Source organism: Diaporthe amygdali, assembly GCF_026229845.1.
Source record: "Diaporthe amygdali strain CAA958 chromosome Unknown NODE_11_length_1138210_cov_64_948100, whole genome shotgun sequence".
NCBI classification, from domain to species: domain Eukaryota; kingdom Fungi; phylum Ascomycota; class Sordariomycetes; order Diaporthales; family Diaporthaceae; genus Diaporthe; species Diaporthe amygdali.
In genome coordinates, this window is record NW_026517031.1 from 1,053,661 (window position 1) to 1,073,803 (window position 20,143).

General features: G+C 54.8%; 4 protein-coding genes across 4 annotated transcripts; 1 reads left to right on the top strand and 3 right to left on the bottom strand.

Moving 5' to 3' along the window:
* Window positions 1-759: 759 nt before the first annotated feature.
* J7T55_014601 (uncharacterized protein) lies at window positions 760-2,235 on the bottom strand (the record flags this gene model as incomplete). The annotated part of the gene is made up of 1 exon (XM_053142614.1): window positions 760-2,235. The coding sequence occupies one exon, from the start codon at window positions 2,233-2,235 to the stop codon at window positions 760-762; it is 1,476 nt and encodes a 491-aa protein (XP_052994788.1).
* Window positions 2,236-5,805: 3,570 nt separating this feature from the next.
* Window positions 5,806-8,674, top strand: J7T55_014602 (ion transporter; the record flags this gene model as incomplete). Its single annotated transcript, XM_053142616.1, has 9 exons — window positions 5,806-5,954; window positions 6,025-6,159; window positions 6,312-6,394; window positions 6,470-6,895; window positions 7,001-7,269; window positions 7,324-7,381; window positions 7,432-7,673; window positions 7,746-7,785; window positions 7,911-8,674. 9 exons carry the CDS (start codon window positions 5,806-5,808, stop codon window positions 8,672-8,674), a joined length of 2,166 nt encoding a protein of 721 aa, XP_052994789.1.
* A 1,517-nt stretch (window positions 8,675-10,191) lies between these two features.
* Window positions 10,192-13,516, bottom strand: J7T55_014603 (uncharacterized protein; the record flags this gene model as incomplete). Its single annotated transcript, XM_053142617.1, has 7 exons — window positions 10,192-11,022; window positions 11,082-11,401; window positions 11,465-11,707; window positions 11,773-12,082; window positions 12,135-12,596; window positions 12,654-12,923; window positions 12,998-13,516. The coding sequence occupies 7 exons, from the start codon at window positions 13,514-13,516 to the stop codon at window positions 10,192-10,194; spliced, it is 2,955 nt and encodes a 984-aa protein (XP_052994790.1).
* A 3,677-nt stretch (window positions 13,517-17,193) lies between these two features.
* On the bottom strand, window positions 17,194-20,037 carry J7T55_014604 (uncharacterized protein; the record flags this gene model as incomplete). Its single annotated transcript, XM_053142618.1, has 1 exon — window positions 17,194-20,037. One exon carries the CDS (start codon window positions 20,035-20,037, stop codon window positions 17,194-17,196), a length of 2,844 nt encoding a protein of 947 aa, XP_052994791.1.
* Between the last annotated feature and the right edge of the window lie 106 nt (window positions 20,038-20,143).

Sequence of the window (20,143 nt, forward strand, 5' to 3'; positions counted from 1 at the left end):
CATCAACGGACATAAACGAGTCAAGTCCCTGGTGCTTTGCCTGGTGGTTGCCCCGCTACACCCAAGCACCTGGGCAGCTAGCCGCTGGAGCTCGAGGCTACGTAAAAACACTGTAACCACTGTGACGTCAGGACATCGCTCGGCCGTCCCGCTCGATTTGCTTGGTATGATTATTATTATCACCGTCAACATAGGTTGGCTGGCTCGCTTTCGCTCGCGCTTCCGGCTCTCATGCCCACAATAATGTGCCTTACTCGTCTGACAGCACTTGACAGGTGCTACCCCACGAATTTATCTCCGGTCCGGCAATCATTGTGATAGCATCTCAACGCACCGTGGTTCATCTCTTTCAACATATGAGACTAAGGAAGTAGGGGCACAGACAGCAGAGGAGTCCCCCTTGCGCGCGCTTCGAGGTTAAGACACCGGCTCGGCGCTAGGGGCGGACGCCTACTCCTCGTTCAGTAAAATAGTCAATTAGAGTTCGCTTCATGCCTGGTTGTGTTGTTAAGGAGTGCCAATGCCGCCAACAACCGTTGGTGGAGAAACCGGCTTGGTTGAGAATGTGCATTTCGTTCATTGACGCTGATTTATATACATTGTCTTGGATATTAGATATAGCACCGTGCTTTCATGAGGACATCGCTCATATCGTCTATAGCAAACCGCAGAGGTCAACCATTCCTTAATCTTATCGCGTATACCAGGCCGAAAAGATCGGCCGCCGCGACCGCCGCATCATGTCGTCCAGGCGTGTGCTCATGTCCAAAATTGGTTTCTTGACTGCCTTCGTGATTGAAGCCACAGTGGCCTCGCGTCGCCCAGGTCTCCGCTTCCGCCGGTGTTGTTTGTGCCGGGCATGCCACTGCCGTTCACGTGTGACTCCAGATCCTCCTCGTCCTCCTCGCCGATCCGGCTCAGGGCATCATGGAAGCCGCGCGAGAAGTCATCGATCTCAGGCGACCCGTAACGGAGCGGGATTTCGTCCTCTCCACCGCTGTCATGAGGCGATGCGTACGCTCCGTGATACGCCGCAGCACCTGCCCCTGCTCCAGCCCCTGCGGCCCCGGCCCATGCCGCTGGGTTTTGGCCCGGGTAATGGTAGTCGCCGACGCCACCAGTCTGGAAGACGGTGTTGCGGGAGTTGGGCCCGCCCGTGACGTGCCTGATCGTCTTCCCTCGGACGCTCGCTGCTCGGCTTCCATCACTCGGGCTTGCATTGTTTCGGCCGACGGGCACGAAACCTGCGCCTGACATGGGGCTGACATATTGCGTGTCCCCTGGTCGTGGGCCTGGGCCGCGGCGGGTGTTCCCTGCGGCACGCCTCCGCCAGAAGTAGATACCGACAGCCACAAGGCCTGCCAGTACGGCCACGCCAGAGATCGTGCCACCCACGATTGCGCCAGTTCGGTTTACCCCCCCGCCGCCGCCGCTTGCAGCTGGTGCTGAGGTGCTCGTCGGTATGCTGCTTGACTGCTCACTGGAGGAGGAGGTGGAGGTGGTGCTGCTTGTGGGAGTTGGTATGGTGAGAGTGGTGAGAGACGATGATGAAGCGCCAGTTGTTGTATCAGTGCTAGTCCCAGTCGATGAAGAGCTGGCTGAGGAATCGCTCCGGGTGACGGTCCCGAGCTCGGTGGGTGTTGCGAGGCTGCTCGGACTCTGTGTAAGGCTGATGCGCTCACTCGTCAAGGAGACCTGGGAGGCTATGCCCGCCGCGCCAGCTGAGACCACCGTTGCTAGATCGCTTGCTGTGCCGCACCCGAATTGGGAGAAACCTCCCTCGAACATGTTTTTGTAGCAGACATTGCTACCGGTGCAGGTGAACACATAAGGGTTCACCTCGGTCTGTGGCCCGCTGTTTGAATCGACGCAGCCGGTAAAGACACCTGAGCTGCAGGTTTCCTCTCCGTTCGGACAACATCCCACAGCGCCGTGATCCGCATCCAGTACACAGTGCGACCCCGCCGAGCAGGTTGCAGGTAGGTCTGGATCACCTCCTATGTAGCCGCATATCGTGTTGGTATCTTGTCTCCTGAGGAGCTCGTTTAAGGTAGGTAGATCGACCGGTGGTGACGTCGGTGCTGCGATCGGCGGATACGCAACGACGTTCAGTGGCCGGTATGGAACTGTTGTTGGTGTCTGACGAGGAATATGTGCTGATGTGGCCCCGAAGAGGCTAGAGAGGATGAGGAGAGCAGTCGGCTTAGGCAGCCTGACGAAGATGTCTTGGAGCATCTTGCACGAATTTGTTTATACGCGTTGCTGGGGCATCGAGAATTATCTTGGTGGCTGGGGAATCCAAGTGGGAAGAGAACAAGCTTTGGTGGAGGATTCACGAATCAATACAGTGAACGGAGGGATCTCATCAAAGAGTGATAGAAAATCAGAAAAACGACAAGAAGGGACAAGCGAAGGTTGAAAGGGTGATAGAACAGGTCCAACAAGTAAGCAGGCTGGCAAGGCGGGTGAGGCAGTGAGGAATAAAAAGAGTGGCAGCTATGACAGGGTAGGATCCGTGATGGCGCATCAGCAAGGATCACTGCAGATATCCATCGATGAGCAGGCACACACACACGCACAGGGCTGCCGTTGGTGACACAAGGGTCCAAATACCCAGGAACTGGGGGCTATAATAGTGCACAGAATAGTGCAGATCATGCGGATGTGTCTTGGAGCCTGCAATGTTTAATCGCTTCGCCTGGCGGTCCTATTCGGGCATGGCACACGACAGCGACCATATTGAAGGTTTGTGCAGTCTGTGCAGGACTGGTCCAGGGGCTTAGGCCGCTTAGCGGTGGTGGAGTAGACTCGCCGTCGGTGTGTTGCGATGTTGGCCATGTTGGACGTCGAGGAGCTAGTCGAAGCGCCCGGCGGCGAGCATTGAAATTCCACTTGTCTTGATCCACTGCTGCGCTTGGCGGGATGAAGCGAAGCGCGTACGCAGCGTCTATTGTGTATATACACAGAGCCCAGGAATCACTAGCAGAGTAAAGTGTAGTTTGCCTCCATCTACTATAGCGGCCAGATGCAGGGGAGCTGCGAAGACAGCAGGTCGGGTTCGAAGAGGATAGTCTGATAGTTCGAACCGGCCCTCGATTACCCCTGCAGGGCTGTAGCCAATTGAGGGTCTGACGGTCCGTTGTCAAAGTGCTCCTCACAGCCACACTGATGCAGGGTGACCGCAGAGGTGGCGAAGACGTCCCCTGCTGCTTTTTATAGCGAGCTGGCTGCAGCTAGTCCTCAGCGTGTCCTCCCAACATCGCCACGCCATGGCCAAGGTAGTCTGCCGCTCACGTCCAGCGCCTGGCCACGAGGCTCGAAAGCTTGCCTTAACATTGGAATTCAAATGTATTTGCGATGCAGGATGGCCACGAGCAGACTGCATACATAAACGACCCATGGACCTAGAGGAAACGAGGCAGCTATTTGCAGGTCTCCGCCTCGCATTAGACTTCGACCCGTGTATCATCTGTAGTGATCACCACAGCCTGCGGTGGGCACAGAAACCCATAGTCTTGACATACGCGTGTGCTGTGATGGCAATCGAAGACATTTTTTTAGATGGCTCATGGCTCACTGTTACATTGTGATGTCAGCTATATCAGAGTTATTCAGGCAGCCCAATCCTAGGGCAGAGAGTTGTCCCTAGCAGGTTGTCTTAAGGAAGAGGTTGGTGCCGAAAAGCTTGCCACTTCCCGGATGCCTCCAGAGCGGAGATCCGCATTGGCTCCGGGGCGGATCGACTCCATGAGTTCACGCCAGTCGCATGCCCGAGTGGTGGGAAGATGCCCTGCTGCGGCCTCGGCAGTCGACCAGCCGATTTTATTCCCAGGGAGGCCGCACAGGGCATCGCGAATGTTGTAGACGACCTCTGCTGAGGAATACGTCACCCTCCGTGGATAGACTCCCGAATATATTAATGCATGTCACGAGAAGAGCGTTGCCGTGGCGGCAAACATGGTTTGTTGGGCAGCGTCTCTGGGGTTCCAGAACTCAGTTTGACAGTACTGTTTGAAGACCATCGACATGTGGTGCTTGTCGAAAACCTTGACGTGTTTCTTTCCCAAGTCTTGTTTGGGAACAGGAGACGGCCCCGTGCCCAGGCTGCGGGGTATCGAGCACCATTCTGGGGTTTGGGGTTGCTTGACGTCTGTGTGTCTCGCGGGTCATTGTCGCGATACCACCCATTTCTGCATTGTGTGGCCATGGCGTTCGTCTGAGTAGAATGATATCCTAAATCGGAAGATTCTGTGGGGTTGCACCACAGCAATAGAGGCTTCTTTGAGCTTTCTCTCTTGCAACATGCAGGCTTGACCGACCACATTTGTACTACGATACTGTGGCCGGTCCTTTGTGCGCGAGGAGTTAAGAATATCGGCCGATTCGCTTCTCGAGTTACCATTTAGGAAGACTTGGAGTTGAGGCCCCCCATACCCTGTCTTTGTTCGCTATAGAAGACAGCTTCGGGTCTTCGACACCGGCAACTTGTACCACCCTGCGGTCCTCGCGTGTGTAGTGCTCTCACGCCGTGTGTAGACACGAAATCTTAATCAAGAGTCACCCGACAGCAGTAATACCTTGCATCGTGTGCCTCGAATGGGTGGTCGTGCAGGTGCACGACTGCGTCCAGGCATAACCAGCCGAGCAACTCGAACAAGCCAGGCCGTCTTATACATCCTATGGCCCCGACCCCGGGTTTCGACGTCCACATCTGGTTGTTAGGTCGATATTGGCGACGCTTACCAGTAACCTGACTGTGGACAGCTAGTGTATGGCGGGAAAGGCGTGTTGTAGAGAGCAGAGTGATAAAGGTCTGCGACTTTGGCTGTCCATTTCTGGGCTGAAATGCAGCAGTACATCCGACGACAGTTCGACATAGCCTTGTGCTTCGCCTCAAAGTCATGCATCCAGGCATAGCTCATGAGCCTGGCCAAACAGCTGCAACCGTAGTCGAAAGATGGGTGGCCTAATTAATTCCTCCTTCGGCAGGACCAAAACTGTTTCGACCACGAATGTCCCATTGTATGAGCTTGTGCGGTCACCAAGTGTATTTTCGTATCCCACGAGGTTGTATATCTGGCCACCTGAGCAACGATTACAGTGACCAGGCGACGACAGGTCTCAGAATCTGCGGTAAGCTGGCCGCTTATGGCCGCACCCAAGATTTTCGTTTCCGGGAGCTCTAAGCCGTGCTGTTTATCACTGAGAGGTTCACTTCTCGCCGCACCGCGTTATTACAGCAGTCAGCATAGATTTCAGTACCCTTGGCTCGATTCCCCGCCACATCTAACGCCCTCAGGTAGGGGTCCAGGCAAGAGGGGTAGGATTGGTAGCGACGAAAACTTGATTGTCGAGCAGTGATTGCCGAAAAAACCTGGCTAGCTTCTCACGATCCTGCACATCCTCCGTAGCACTAGACTTCGTTAACGTTCGGACTGAGACCATGTAGCCCGGACTGGTCGTCCAATTGTGTTCTGGACTGGTTTGACAGCTGAGGAGGACAAATGGCAGACATTGTATTCGAGACAAAATTAGGCAAGATGGGATCTAGCTGAAGACCGCATGGAGGCCAAAACAGGGGTCCCTCTCCCAGGACGCTCCAGGCTGGTGGGGCCTACCTAGCCCCTGGGAAACCAGAAGACCAGGGGACTAGGCCGCGAGTGCTTGCAACTGTGGGGTTAGACTTTTGTCTAGAAATTGGCTCTTATCTTGACCTCAAGCCGTTGCTCTTTGTGATCTTGCCGTCCTTGAGACGTCGAGCCTGGTACATTCTCGCTTTCAACACCTCTCGATTCGGAAGTCAGGATGCCTATACGCGTGAAGTCGCGTAAACAGCCAGGGGCTGACGAGCCCCCACGCACGCCCTCCCCCATGGGCCAGCGATTTTATGGCTACAGGCTCCCTGATATTCGTGAGGACGATTCATTCAGAGATATGATCAAGAAGCTATCAATGTACGTGGGAGCCCGGCCTGCATTTGCATCATGAGATAACCAGTTCAATCGATAATAACTCTCCCGCCAGCTACTTCAACGAGGTCGTTGTACTTCCGGTCACCTTTGAACAATTACGCACAACCAGTGCAGGCGAGGGCCTAAGAAACTTGGTTGAGCATCTCAGTAGGGAATGCTCGCATCCTGCCATCGTCAATGCTCTCTTGTAAGTCGATCATTGGATCTGCCCGGCATGCAAATCCTGTGGGGCGCCTCAGACGTACCGATCCGCAACGGCTCCACATATGGGCCTATGTGTCTGCAGGACGAGACATACATAAATCTACTTGGCACAGAGCGCTGACAGATACATCTCAGGGCATTGAAATGGCATTACGGGGCGGCAACAGAGGATAAAGGTGTCAATGAGGCCCGTGCCAATGCTGCTGAAATCGTAGCATGTGAGTTGCTTACTCTGCTCTCAAATTACTTGAGTTAGTCGGTATCTAATTGAGTGCTGACATGACCCTCATCAGGGCGATTTTTGACTCACCTCTCCGAGAGGGAGGTAATGAACTGCTGCCTTTACGAGATACCAGACCCGGACGATGCCACAGAGGACGCAGGAGCCCGCGATGAAGAGAACGGACGTCGGTCGGAAGAGGTCGACGAGAACACTGCATTGCTTGCTCAAACCTTATCTGGAACAGTAAACTCTGCGAAATCGACGCTCACTAACACTGGCAGCAAGAAGCGATACCAGCTGTTAAAGTCAATTTCGCGCCTGACAATGGCTCAGGATGACGATGACGAAGATCAGGAGGAAGACCCCACCAAGCCTTTCGTCACGCTCAATGCTCTCGAAATAGCCGCTGTTGCCGACGCGAAGCGCTTTCTCAGTCAGCATGTCGTTCAGAAGATTATTACTGGTATCTGGAATGGCGACATAATTTTCTGGGACAGTCAGTATATTCCTTTTCCATTGCATCGTTCTACTATGCTGCCACGAGCTCATAGACGAAGGAAAACCTCGAAATGAACGATTTGATTGACATGATGATCATCAGGGCTGGCTGTCGACTCGGTGAAACGGCCTCGTTTCTACAACAAAGCAACAGCTGATCCATTCTCTCGTCTTCGAGTTCCCAAATACCTCAAGTCATTTGAGGTCATTTTCTTCATGATATTCCTGTTCCTGTACTACTCCGTCCTTGTTGAGAGGAACCCAGAGAAAATCAGCATCAACGAAGTCCTGCTCTACATTTGGTTCTTGGCTTTTGCTTACGATGAGCTGAGCGAATATGTCGATGCCGGATCGATCTTCTACGCGACCGATGTGAGTTGCTTCTCGTGGGTATATGTCTTGAGACACATCGCTCACGCTCTATAGATTTGGAACCTGTTTGACATCACAATGATTTGCATTGGCTTCATCTTCTCCGTTTTGCGTAAGTCCAAAAGTTACAAAGTCTCTGGCGCCATTCTAATGCTCTTTAAGGGATCGTCGGTCTTTCAAAGCACGATGAGGAGCTGATCGGCTTATCTTTTGACGTCCTGTCTCTACTGGCACTTTTCATGGTCCCGCGAGTCTGCTCGGTCTTGTCGCTATCTCCTTACTGGGGTACACTCATCCCTTGTCTAAAAGAGATGGGCAAAGACTTCGTCAAGTTCATGGTATTAGTATTTATTGTGTACCTTGGATTCTTGACGACATTCACACTTGTCGCGCGTGACACATTTGTAAGTATCCCGCTCGCCTGAGAGAAGCCCAGTTCGGCACATGCGAGGACCGCTAACTGACTTTCATCATAGACACTGCCGGCTATGACCATGAGTTTAGCTAAGATCTTTTGTAAGAAAACCTCCAGTGCCTCATTATCAAATCACCATACTTAGGCCCCGGAAATTGCTTTCTTGCCTCCTTCACGTCCCTCAAAGCTTCCATTCCTAGCACTTATTGACAACTCTCTCGTCTAGATGGCTCGAGTTACATTGGATTCGATATCATGGAAAAGATTGATCCATTCTTCGGGCCACCACTGATGTTCATATTCGTCACCCTCTCCTCAATCCTCTTAATGGGCAGCTTGACGGGTATGCTCTCCAACTCGTTCTCTCGAGTAATGAGCCACGCCCGCGAGGAGTACCTCTACGTGTACTCCGTCTACGTCCTGGAAGCCAGCACATCCAACAGGCTAACCCACTTCTACCCGCCCTTCAACCTCCTCGCCCTGGTCATCTTCCGCCCCCTGCGCCTCGTCCTGCCCTCGGACAACAAGTTCCGCGCGGCGCGGATCCTCCTGCTCAAGGCGACGCACCTGCCCATCGTGGGCGCCATCATGCTCTACGAGCTGGTCAAGGGCAAGGTCGCGAGCGACGAGTACCACGGCTTCAAGGGCCCGCGGCTCGAGGCCCTCAACAGCGGCGGCGGCGCGGCCCAGCGCAAGGCCTCCCGCGCAAAAGTGCGCCCGGCCTCGTCGGCCTCGGCGTACGCGCACCTGCAGCATAGGCGCCCGCAGAGCGCGTCCGACGCGACGCTGCGGCCCGTCTCCGCGCCGACCAGGGGCGCCGACCCGGACATTGCGATCGACGACATGGACGCGCCGACGGACATGGACGTCAAGATTGCCGAGCTGAGCTCGAAGATTGACCGCCTGACCGAGATGATGCTTTCGATGCAGAGCGAGAGGGACAGGGGCAGGGGCAGTGATGCGAGCCAGCACACGGAGCCTGCAACCTAATTGTGTGCGCGGAGATTTATATACGCTTGGTGGTCTTGATGTGATTTGTTTCGCTTTATCTGGTATATTTATTTTGGCATTGCTTGGATTTCTGGCATGATTGATGTGTTATGGTTTTTGAGGCATGATTGAAGCATCAGTTTTGTATCGCAAAAGTCTTGATAAGAGGCATTCGCGTGTTACGGCTTTGTTAGTTTGGCATTTGGCATATCTCGAGATTGGTACTGCATCACGCATCTGGAATATCGCGACAATTTATCTGTTCACTTATCTACGACTTCTTACTAGCTTCGTGTCACTGCTATCTCGTGCCGACTCTGGTGGACTTCTTCGGATGGCTCCTATTCGCAACCCCTCGGCATGGTCAAAGCGACTTGAAGGAGTGACACTCGATGGGGACTATTGACAACCAGAGGAGTGTGCTCTGACAACATAGAAGGCTATCCCAAAGAAGGCGATCCTCGAAAAACTCAACTGATGTCTCCTGTGCGTTCCTTTCTTCCGCCGTTTATACCAACGCTGTTAGCTCTGATGCTGTTCATGACCTCTGAGAAATTGGAAGCACTTTGGAGCCCGCAGCAGTACCGCCTACGCAAATGTGTCTGGCACATTTTTGACTGGAGGAACGAACAGACAAGAAGACAAGTGGCTATAAGCAAAAGAGACTGAAGAAGGGCGCTGGTGTGGATCTTCGTTTCTTGGTCCTTGCACATCGCCGTGGTGTAAACGCATGTCTTCCGGCCCTGTCTAGCTATAATTGCTTGGTAGACATCACATTGAATCCTATATAGTTTCAATTATCGTATCACTAAGACAAGCTAGTCACTTCTTCGCTGTGGTAAACGCAAGTTGAGTGGGTATCTCTGTATTTCTGCCATCGCTATAGATAAACCATAAAAGAGACTTTCCTTGCACATCCATACCCTCGCGCTTCCAACAAACCTTGGTACCGCTCCTGAGTCCCAAATCCACCTTCCATCCCTTTCGTTCATACATCGATCCGTCACGCCCCCGTCCATTCGACTCGGAAACTGGTATCATCTGCGTGCGTTCTCCCGTCATCGAGACCTTTCCGCGTTCTTGCCAACCAGGAAGTAAACGACGTGCAAGACATCTGTCTGTTGTTGGCTGTCTCATGCGCGCGGTGTGTAGAAATGAGAGCGAACAGTGTCGACATGGTATACTGAAATCTTCAAAACAAAACTAAATGATAGGTTCCCTTCAAACGCCAATAAAAATCGAACAAGAGCAGAATAGCGACGAAGCCGATTCCCGTTCGTTGAGTCAAAGCCACAGCCTTTGTCTAGGTTTTCGGAGTCGCCTGCCACAGAAACAAGCTTTTCGATCGTAGAAAAGGTCAAGGACTAAGGTCAAAAATCGAGCGGCTGTAAGCACAAAACTGAGAGAATCGAGAAGAATCGGGCCGACCAAAATGCAACAACATTCCGGGTATTTTTTTACGCCAGGGTATATCCAGCCGGGTATTTTGACGCAAGAGGTTCTAAAAACGAAGACATCTAATGGTATGGTCCACCAATAGGACCGGGGTATCCAGAATTCGTAGAATGAGCAGTGGAAGGACGCCCGCTGTCAGCGGACTGTCGGGTATTGTGGCGGGGAGTGACATCGCCGGGCTGAGCAATGCCGTTGGGCGTCGGCTTGTGTTCGGCGCCGTTGCCGAAGGGACGATTTGGCCATGGGCTGTCGTCATCAGGTAGATTTACACCGCTGTCGTTCCAGGGGTTACGTTCAGCGTTGAAGCTTCGGGTTGATTCAATCGAAATGAGGGATGATTTGGACACATTGCTTGAGCCCTTGAAGAAGTTGCTGGCAGAGTGAGAGCTGTTCTTGCGACGGTCCAGGAAGGACGAGATCGATGACATGCTTCCAGGCTTGCGAAGCTTGTCAAAGATCGTGCTACGCTCGCGGGCTACCTCGTCGCCGAAGGCAGTCTTCGTGGGCGAGTCGGTAGCGACAGTTGTCGGTGCATGTTGCAGGAGCTTGGAGTCAAAGTACTGGAGAGACTCTTCGAACGTATCCGATTTCGGTCGCGGCATGGATCCCTTGATAATCGTCTCTTCGACGCCGGCGGTGGCGAAGTGTCCGTGAAGAAGCTCCATAGCATCGCGCAGGCCGCCAGCGTTGTTTCGAGTGAAGGTCCAGAGGAGGGTGACGGTCGGCTTGCCATCCTCGGTCAGCTCCGACGCATTCTGATGAACAGTGAGATCGACCTCATGTTGCGCCTTGAGCTTAGCCACAACATCGTTGACAAATTCGGGAGACTCGAGGTACTTGATCAAAGCCGGCGTACGGGCCAAGACGAGTTCGTGGTTGTCAGGCACCATGCCCTAGACACGGTTAGCAAATCAACGGGCTGGGAAGGAGACTGTGCTAATAGGCGGCTTACCAAAAACTCGTCCACGCAAAGAGGCACCTGCCACTGGGGACCAGTGAAAGTGACCTCATCGCTGGCCTGCTCCGTGCTTGGAAAGATGATCTTGCAATTCCACTTCTTCTCCATGATTGCAATATCCGAAAGACGGGCAAGTAGCTGGCGGTGGTACAACCGATCAACAGGGACGACTTGAGAAGTGAACTCGGAGTCGACGCGGTCGACCATCTCCAGGATCTCAGATTTGACGAGCTCAAGGTTCTGGGCGTTTCGAGCCGGGGTTCGGCAGATGACGTTATCCAGCGTGTTGTCATCATCTTCTCGGATCATGCCGTCTATGAATATTAGCTCATTGATGTTCTGGTCATAGTCTCTACATAATTGTGCCATGTACTCACTGCGTTCCTGAGCGTTGGAGAACTTAACGAAGACAGAGTGCTTCTTCATGATGCGCTGGATATGCTGACCGCCAATGCCAATGATCCGCTTGTGGTACTGGTCAGGCACGTGGAACGAGATGGAAGCTGGCATTTCCTGTTCCACCAGACCCAGGCCCTGCTTCATCGAGTCGTAGGAAGACGCGTTCACGTCGATGTTGAAGTTGTACTCGCCAAAGTTCTCAAACATGATTTGAACATTGCCTGTGATCAGGGTTAGTCATAGTACCAACGCATGCCGGGGACGATTAGGGGCCTCAGTTTCATACTCTGCCCCATGATCTTGTTGATCTTGCCGTTCTTCTTGCCGCTGACGAATTCCTTGTGTTCGTTCGCCAGCTCAATTTTGACCCTAATGGTGTACTGCGTCTGTGTCACAAACTTTATTTGGGAGATCACATGTAGCGCTGCCTTGACCGCGTCGTCTGACCCATCAATAGTGAAGGAAAGACGCTGGAAAGAAATCTCGGCATCAGAATTGGCGCAGATATCCCCAAGCATGAGTCTGATGTCGTTGTCCTCTGGTAGCCTCCGCCCATCAGGTTGGGCCGCCCAGAACCCGCTGTAGAACTGACCAGCCTGGGAATTGCGTCAGTGTGATGCAGACACCATATTGCGGTACACAACTTACAAGAGACATGAGCTCTCGAACAGTTCGCTCAATGTGCAGGTTCTCAGTAGCCTGGATCCGGACTGGAGTCGACCGTGACCCAAGAGGAGGGAACTGGATATAGCTGCCATTGGCCTCAACAATCTTTCGCACCTTGTCCAGGCGGGTCAGGAGAATGGTGTCGACCTTTTCCGGTGGCATAGGAACATCCTTGACGAAGAGCCTGCAGCGATTCAACAGATCACCCAGCTTGAGCTTGGCAAGCTCGATCTGCCGGGGCTTGTCTCCGGTGATGATGATCTCATTGGGATCCCGGGGTGATGCGTTCTTGGGGCAGTAGCGGAAGTATCGCGAGTACGGCGGGGGAAAGTAGATCGCGGTGCCGGTGGCAGACTCGATGAGCTTAATGTTCTTCCGGTTACGACCGCAGATCGCCTGCTGCAGTGTAAAATCCATGTGAATCATGTCGATGATCCGACCCAGCTGCCTCAATGTTAGCCTGGACTACCCTCGAGTGCGGGCAGTTGTAGTGGTCCTTACCCATTGGTCGATGGAGACCAGGATGCGTGTTTTCGCGTGTTCCGAAGACAGTATGTCGCCGTAGATAGCCACTCGCCAACGCTGGTCCCTGCGCACCTCGACGTCACCATTCACGCCATCCACGATGGGCGTGAGCTTGGGTCCGAGGAGGAAGATGTCGACGCCGCAGAAGGCGGAAATCTTGTCGATAGTCTCGGTCACGGCGTGCTTCAGAGAGCCGGCATTGATGTCGGCCACCATATCACCGTCAATGTCCACCGTGGTGCAACGCTGTTGGAAGGTCAGTCGATGGGTGTCTCTTCTACGACAGAAACGCAATGCATCATGTTAAGGCGTGTACACACCAGAGACAGAGGGGTCTCGTTCAGGATCTTCTCGCGGGTCTGCCAGACCATCTCGTGGGAGCCGGAGAGGCAGACGGTAGTGACCTGGCCCTTGACATGCTTAGGGATGGTGGAGATGACGTGGGCCTCGACTGGGAGCGGGCTGGTGGTGATGTCCTTGCACATCTTCCTCAGCTTGGCGAGGTTGTCGGTGTGGACGGGGAGCTCGTAGACGGGGACGTCATCGGGGGCTTCGGCAGGGTGTGTCCATCGCAGGACGGCATCGGTGGTGGCATGCAGGATGTCCTCGGTGTCGGGGCCGGCGAGCTCGGAGGCGAAGGGGACGTTGAAGGCATGATGTATGACCGAGTCGCCGATCTGGGGTGGAGTTATGGGGGAGGCTCCCTGAGGCGCCATCTTGTGGTGAGGATGGAGACCCTGCATGGACATGCCCAGGTTGGGCCTTGAGGACATGCCAAAGGCGGGACTCATCCGCTCTGACCAGTTTCTCATGTTTGCTATCTTGTTCATGGCGTTCATTATGATGCCCACATGAGTGATGATGAGGCCACACGACAGCCCGGTCGAGGCTCAGGCAGGGTTCGAGGTCGAGGTCGAGTCGGGGGGTCGAGATTGGGAAGGGCGGGCGTGGCGGTGGCAGAGGCTGAGGTGAGGGCAGAGGTTGAGATGGGAAGAGGATTGGGGAGGAGGGGGTAAGTAGTTCCGGCAGCGACGGGCTGGAACTGGGCTGGGCTGAGCCGGACGGAATGACGGAGTCGGGAATGGCGTTGAAAGGATGGGGAGGGGGGAAGAGATGGGATGGGATGATAAAGCCGCCTGCGCGCCACGAGAACTTGATTTGGGGGGAGAGGAGGAGGGAAAAGGGGTTAAAGGAAGAGAAACACAACAAAACAATTGTGTGCTCTATTCCACTTCCACCCGGGTTGGGAATCAACACAGAGTGCAGGTGGGAAGAGGAGAGAAGGGTGATAGGATACGCTGGTCGAGGAGGAATCGGGTGGGTGGGAAGAGAGGTAGCAAGCAGTACCGGGAGGGACAGGAGTGAGTTCGAGACAACAACACGACACGACACGACTAGACACGAGGCAACGTATGGCCAGGCAAGGCCAGACAAGGCGAAGCACAGCACAGCACACACACACCTCTGGGGGGCACAGGGCACAGGGCACAGGGTATAGGGAGGGAAGAAGGTCACTGAGGAGCTTCGAGCAGCAGAAGCCGCAGAAGCAGCAGCAGCAGCAGCAGCAGCAATACCGGCGACGGCGGGTGACAGTGGCAGCAACACGATCAGATCAGCCGGTGGTGGTGGCCCTGGCGGTGGCCTGGATTTCTGGATGGTACCACTGGGCAGTGGCTGAAGCGGCGGCAGAGGGGCAGGCCTGCAGGTAGCATCGGACCACTATTGCCAGGTAGCGCGGGACTGCTCAGCGCCAACCAAGGAGGCCTGGCCTGTCCCGTACACGTACCCCTACCCTCCCGCCAACTCCCCCCGTCCCCTTGCTACAACTTGGTACTGGCTGCTGGGCCAGTCCAGCACAGTAGGAAAGTGTAAAAGAACTTGCATATGCCCACTTGCTCCACCCCCAGTCACCGTGCCCAGCTGGCAGTGACTGATGTGCCAAGGTGGGCCCTTTGTTGGCCTGGCACTGCGAGCGAACCAGTCGGGAGGAGAGCCAGTCTGCCCGTCAGTCAAGTGCATTCAGTCCCTCAAGTCAAGTCAAGTCAAATCAAATCAAGTCAGTCGGTCGGTCGAGTCGAGTCGAACCGGGAAACGTGAACCTTCCCTACGGGCAAGATGGCCAGCCAGGCCTTTCTTTCGTCTTCGTCTAACCTGTTGCAGAGCATACCATCGATGGATTGATTGGCTGAAGGGCTGGCGGACTTCTCAACTACTACTTCTTCTACTTCTTCATGCTGCCGCTTCGACTAACCCACAGCTTGTCAGTTCGCGGGGCCAGGCAGGCTCGGTCAAGCATGAGGTACACAGTATGAGACGGAGGCGCATCTTGGAAATCGAGACGTTGGCAGCCCCGGCGCGACGCCAATCCTGTCTGGAGCGGGCACCCAGGCGCAGGGCTTGGAAACGAAATGACGGTTGCATGGGTCTATTCCATGCCCATTCCATCACTGCCTGCAAGGCCAACAAGCGAGGGCACGGCCACTGTAATACGCGTGGTCCTGCTGCCCCCCCGTCCCTCCCCAGAAACACACTCCATCTTACCAAGACATACCACACTAGGAACAGCCCAATCCGTGGATCGATTGTCTGATGATTCACGACGGCGATCTTGAAAGCTCCGGTGTTGTGGCTAGCATGTGGCATATCATATCTCTCAAGGCACAGAGCCGGAGCCGGATACATGGCCGTGTGGTGTGTGCTTGGAATACCTGACCTCCCGACCTCCCCTCTCCCAACATGGTTACATGGAGGTATACAGTATCACCATGCGGACGGACATTGGACGCACGGTTCCTCAAACAGGCCAGCACTCCACAGGAGCCATGACTTCATCCCAACTTCTTCCTGCGAAGACCGCGACGCCAGACGCCAGACGCCAGCCAGGATCTCCAGCTCCCCGAACTCATGAGCTATTCCAAGAACCACCTCCGTTCGAACTAGCCGCTGTCAAAGGCCGGCCGTCCAGGCCGTCTCGATCTCCCCCTCCTCGCTCTTTGCCCATTGACACGGGATTGGATTGTTGTCTCAGACAGGGCCTGCCCGACACGAAATCTTTCAGCTGCCCAGCTGCCACCGAAGCGTCCTCCCACTGCTGGCACATGGATCGCAGGTTACGATCGGCCTGGACAGGTTTCACGTGAGCACAGGCTCAGCTTCTCGAATCAACCGTCGTTGGACAGCCTAGCTCGCGAAGGAAAACCACCCCCACCCCACTCACACAACCACAACCGCACACTCGCACTCGCACATGCGCACGCATAATCCCACACGCTAGAGAAGCTCACTCAACCGATGCTTTCGCTCTGACCCGTCAGCCCGCCGCCGTCCTTGCAGGATGGAATCTTCTGCCGGCCGATTCCTCCCATCCCGCCTATTCCCCAATCGGACCTGAAAACGCTGCCTTGCTCGCTGATTCTCATCCGCCCATGCAGGTGTGTAGCTACGAGAACATGGCATGCTGACTGTACCGCTGCACTATGCCCGAGATGTCACGAATGTCTCGGGCAGTGCTTTTCACCAGCAACGAAAAAGAGGGTAGGCTCCATCCGTTCGAAGTGCCCCAGGCCAGGATAGGCTCCCGGGGGGGGGGGGCGCCTCGCCCAACCCACCCACTTTTAGCCCAAGTGTCACCGTGATGAGTTACCGTAGTGGGTAGGCCAACCCGTTTTCTGCCATAGGGCCTTGGATGGGGAATGCGACAAAGAGACCGTCAACCATTCTGCAATGGGCACATCTAGCCTCGCTCTGTGTTCCAAAGAAGCTTCCCGCACTAGTCCCCGCTGAATCTAGGGCAGAGCTCTCGTGCGCCTAGATAGTCTCTAATCTGATCGTTACGTCTGTCTGGTACACCGCTTTAACTGGGACTAATTTATTAGAGTTCGGGGGAGGTTTCGGCTGCTACCGGTAGTCGTGGCAGAGGTGACACTTGCGCTTCTGGAAATAAACTCCGACCCCGAGTGCTCCGGGCCCTCACGGAGCAAAATCGAGAATCGCTGCTGCGTGTGGAATCGAATGTGTGAGAAAGTAGTGTTTGGGGCGTCTGCAGCGTGTTGACAGTGGCCGACTCAGACGCTAATAACTGCCTGATTCAAGGCTGGGGGTCCATCGTCGGATCTGAATAAGCGGCCTCGAACTGCAGCACACTTGCATGTGAGAGTGCGGCGCAGTATCCGTCCGTTTGCAGGAAGAGCCAAGAGCGATTGCGCTGGCGAAAACTGCTGAAGATGTTCGCGTGAGCTGCTGACCCACCGACGCCCCTGTCGGAGCCGCGCGCTTTTCCGACCACAATCATGATGGCTCACTGCGATTTTGATGCATCTCTAGCAGTTGGCTCTCGCAAAAGCCTGGCGGCCTGTGAAAGACTGGACGTGATCAAAATCTTTTGCGATGGCGAAACGACACTTCATCACTACAATTTCGCTCAATACTTCTGCAAGTGTGCTCATCGAACAACTTATATGAACAAGAATTTGTTTTCATTCCGCTACCAAGGTTCATCGCCTGTTCCAAATTCACCTTATCTATACATCTCCCTGGGAGCACTCTCCACGTAAGTAACTGCTCCATCATCTCCTCCCTCGTCGACCTGCTCTGGATACGGCCGAGTCCCGTACTCTGGCCACGGATGTACGTACTGCTGCTGCTGAGGAGGTGCCATGGGCCGCGTGCTGTACGGCCGAGGCGGTGCCATCACCTGCCGCTCGTCCAGCGGGATCGGCGCACCGTAGCTCTCAGGCCGCACGCTGGACATCCGGACCACCTCCGGCCTCATTGACGTGTCAGGGCGCACCGTTGTGGCCCGGATGCGATACTCTCTTGGAGCCTCGTCTGCTGGCCGTCTCTCCTGTACATTTCGAACTTCATAATAGTCATCGCCGCCGGCTTGGCTGGGAGGTGCAGCTTGGTAGTCCCGCTCTCGGTAGTACCGATACTCGGGAACCGCGTATTCTGCTGGACGGGTCACCACACGGCGAGTGGTTGCATAGCCCGAGGGAGAAGCCGGTCGATGGTAGACGACCTCCTCGTCATATCGTTGTGGGCCAGGCATGGTAGACGCGGCACGGACCGGTGGAGCAGGCCGCTCGTAGATGATTTCAGGCTCACCATAAGCACTCACGGGTGCAACAGAACGCCGAATCACCGTTGTTGACCTAGGCATCTCGTAATATTCATCTCGCTCATCGTAAGCTGGCCTCGGCACGACAGAACGCCTGGTCACCACGCCCTCGGGTCTTGGAGCAGGCTCCAAGTACTCGCGGCCAAACTCGTCAACGTGCACAATTCTTGAGCGCGGCAAGCGTGGAGGGCCCATGACAGCTGGAGAGCGATCCTCAACCATGACAGGCGAGCGAGACCGATCACGATCAGCCATTTGCCGCACTACAGCACGCGGAGCATCTCGAACATCGTAATATGAATAAGGCCTCTCGACCGCAGCACGGGAGACCGACCTGATGGATTGTACCTCACCGTGGGCGTATGGATATGCTGGTGCTCCAGGTGGAGAGCGCCGGACGTATTGGACGGCTTCAGCTGGACGGATTTCATCGTGATAGTCCCTCTCATACCTTGGGGGCTCTGTCAGCACCATGTGGCGAGAATCTTGGCGAGGACGCGGTCCGCTCGGACTACTGTACCCCGAAGCGACTCTGTCTTCCCTGTAGACTCTTGAGGGATAAGCGTGTGGAGCGATAATCTCCACAGGCTCCTCAATGCGAGACTGATCATAGCCCGGCTGCGTTGTTCGCTGCGCTTGTCTCTGCCGCTTGTTGGGTCTTGTGAACTGCGGTGCAGTCAGGGGAGAGGGAGATCGCGGCTCTGGCTTGATGTACGGTGATGCCACAGTGTTTGTAGCCATGCGATCAGCCTTTCTCTTGTTCTTCTTTTTGCCTTTCTTGTTCGGCTTGCCGCCTTGTGGAGAGCTCTCAGGACTAGAGCCATTGGAGCGGTCGTTTCTGAGTGCCGTAACTTGCGCAGGAGTCGCTTGAGCTGGTGGAGCGTCAGGTCGGGGCACTGGAGGCTGTCGGGCAGTAGCCAGAGGAGAAACATGTGCAGGCTGGGGGGCAATAGGAGACAGGTTGTGCGCACGAAGAATCGGCGACTGATGACGACCAAAGCCTTGATCGATCAGTTGCTGAGTTACAGACTCGAGATGGTGGCGTGCGGTTTGCTGGTCACCACCAAGCTGCCCAGAGTCTCTCGAGCTGCTTGCCTCCCCGCTCTCCTGCGATGAAATTATTTCCATTGGCACATCATTCATATTTCTTGTACCTGCGACCTCCGTCCCTGTCTGGTATTCGCCGCCAAAGTATGTCGCAGCTGGGCGGTCGCGAGATTCAGGCACCAATGCTTGATGTGCTCGATGCTGCTGAGGTTGAGTTGCATTTGCACTTGACAGAACGAATGGTGGCATAGCTACCGCAGATTGCTGCTCAGGTACTGGACTGGCTTGGATAACCATGGGGGGCTCGTAGTGGGAGTCTTCACGCGCTTGGGCTTCTCCGGACTCATCACGATCTGGCAAGCGGTGCGTTTGGTGGGATTCAGGGGTGTCATGTTTGCTAGAATAGAAGGTGTCATCGTCGAATGAATCGCCCTCGGTACCGCTTGCATTAGTTGCTAGATTGGCATCAGTCTGTGGGATAGCAGAGGTCTGAACCAGTTTGAGGGCCTTCATAAGAACGTCAGCGAGATCAAAATCAGCCAGAGCTTCTGCTGCATGCGAGTTCTTGGTTGCGCGATGCTGTTGGACTTGATCGCTGAGCGCACTCTCGAGCCGCTTTCTTTGAAGCTGTATCTCGGCCTTGATAAGATCGTCAGACTTTGTAAGAAGCACTGGATCAAATTGAGCACTCCCTGAGGCCTCGCGGAATCGCGTTGGAGAAGCTGCCCTGGGTCCAGTCGGGATACCAGAAAAATTGCTCGAAGAACCAAAGGAAGACTCGTGGCCTGGCAAGTGGCCCGAGGTGATGTTCAAGCCAGCGGTGACAGAGCGATGCGCGTTCGCGTTGAACGAGCGCAAGTTGTTTGCAAGCTGGGACCCGTTGACGGAGCTCGCCACATTTGCGCTCGAGGATTTCGGGCCTGTAGGCACGTTGTTCAGCAACGCAGCCGGACCAGATGGTGCTACGATGGCGAGTGACCCGGGACTCCGAGATTCACTGCTCTTTTTTGAAGCAACCAAATGCGCCGGCACCGTGATCCTTGGATGAGCACCCGACAGCACCTCATCCCGAAACTTTAGGATGCGCTCGCACTCTCGCAACTGGTGTTCCTCCTCCTCTGATAGCGTAATTGTAAGTTTTGATGCCATGGAGGGCAACGTGTTTGATTGCAGAGCGGCAACAGGGCCCTGAGCCATCGTGTGATGGAGTGGTTTGTAGGTGGTTCGGACGGGCGCAAAATTAGAGAATTTCTACTTCGAGGCTTCAAAAAGGACGCGCATTAGCAAGGCGAACCCGCGATCC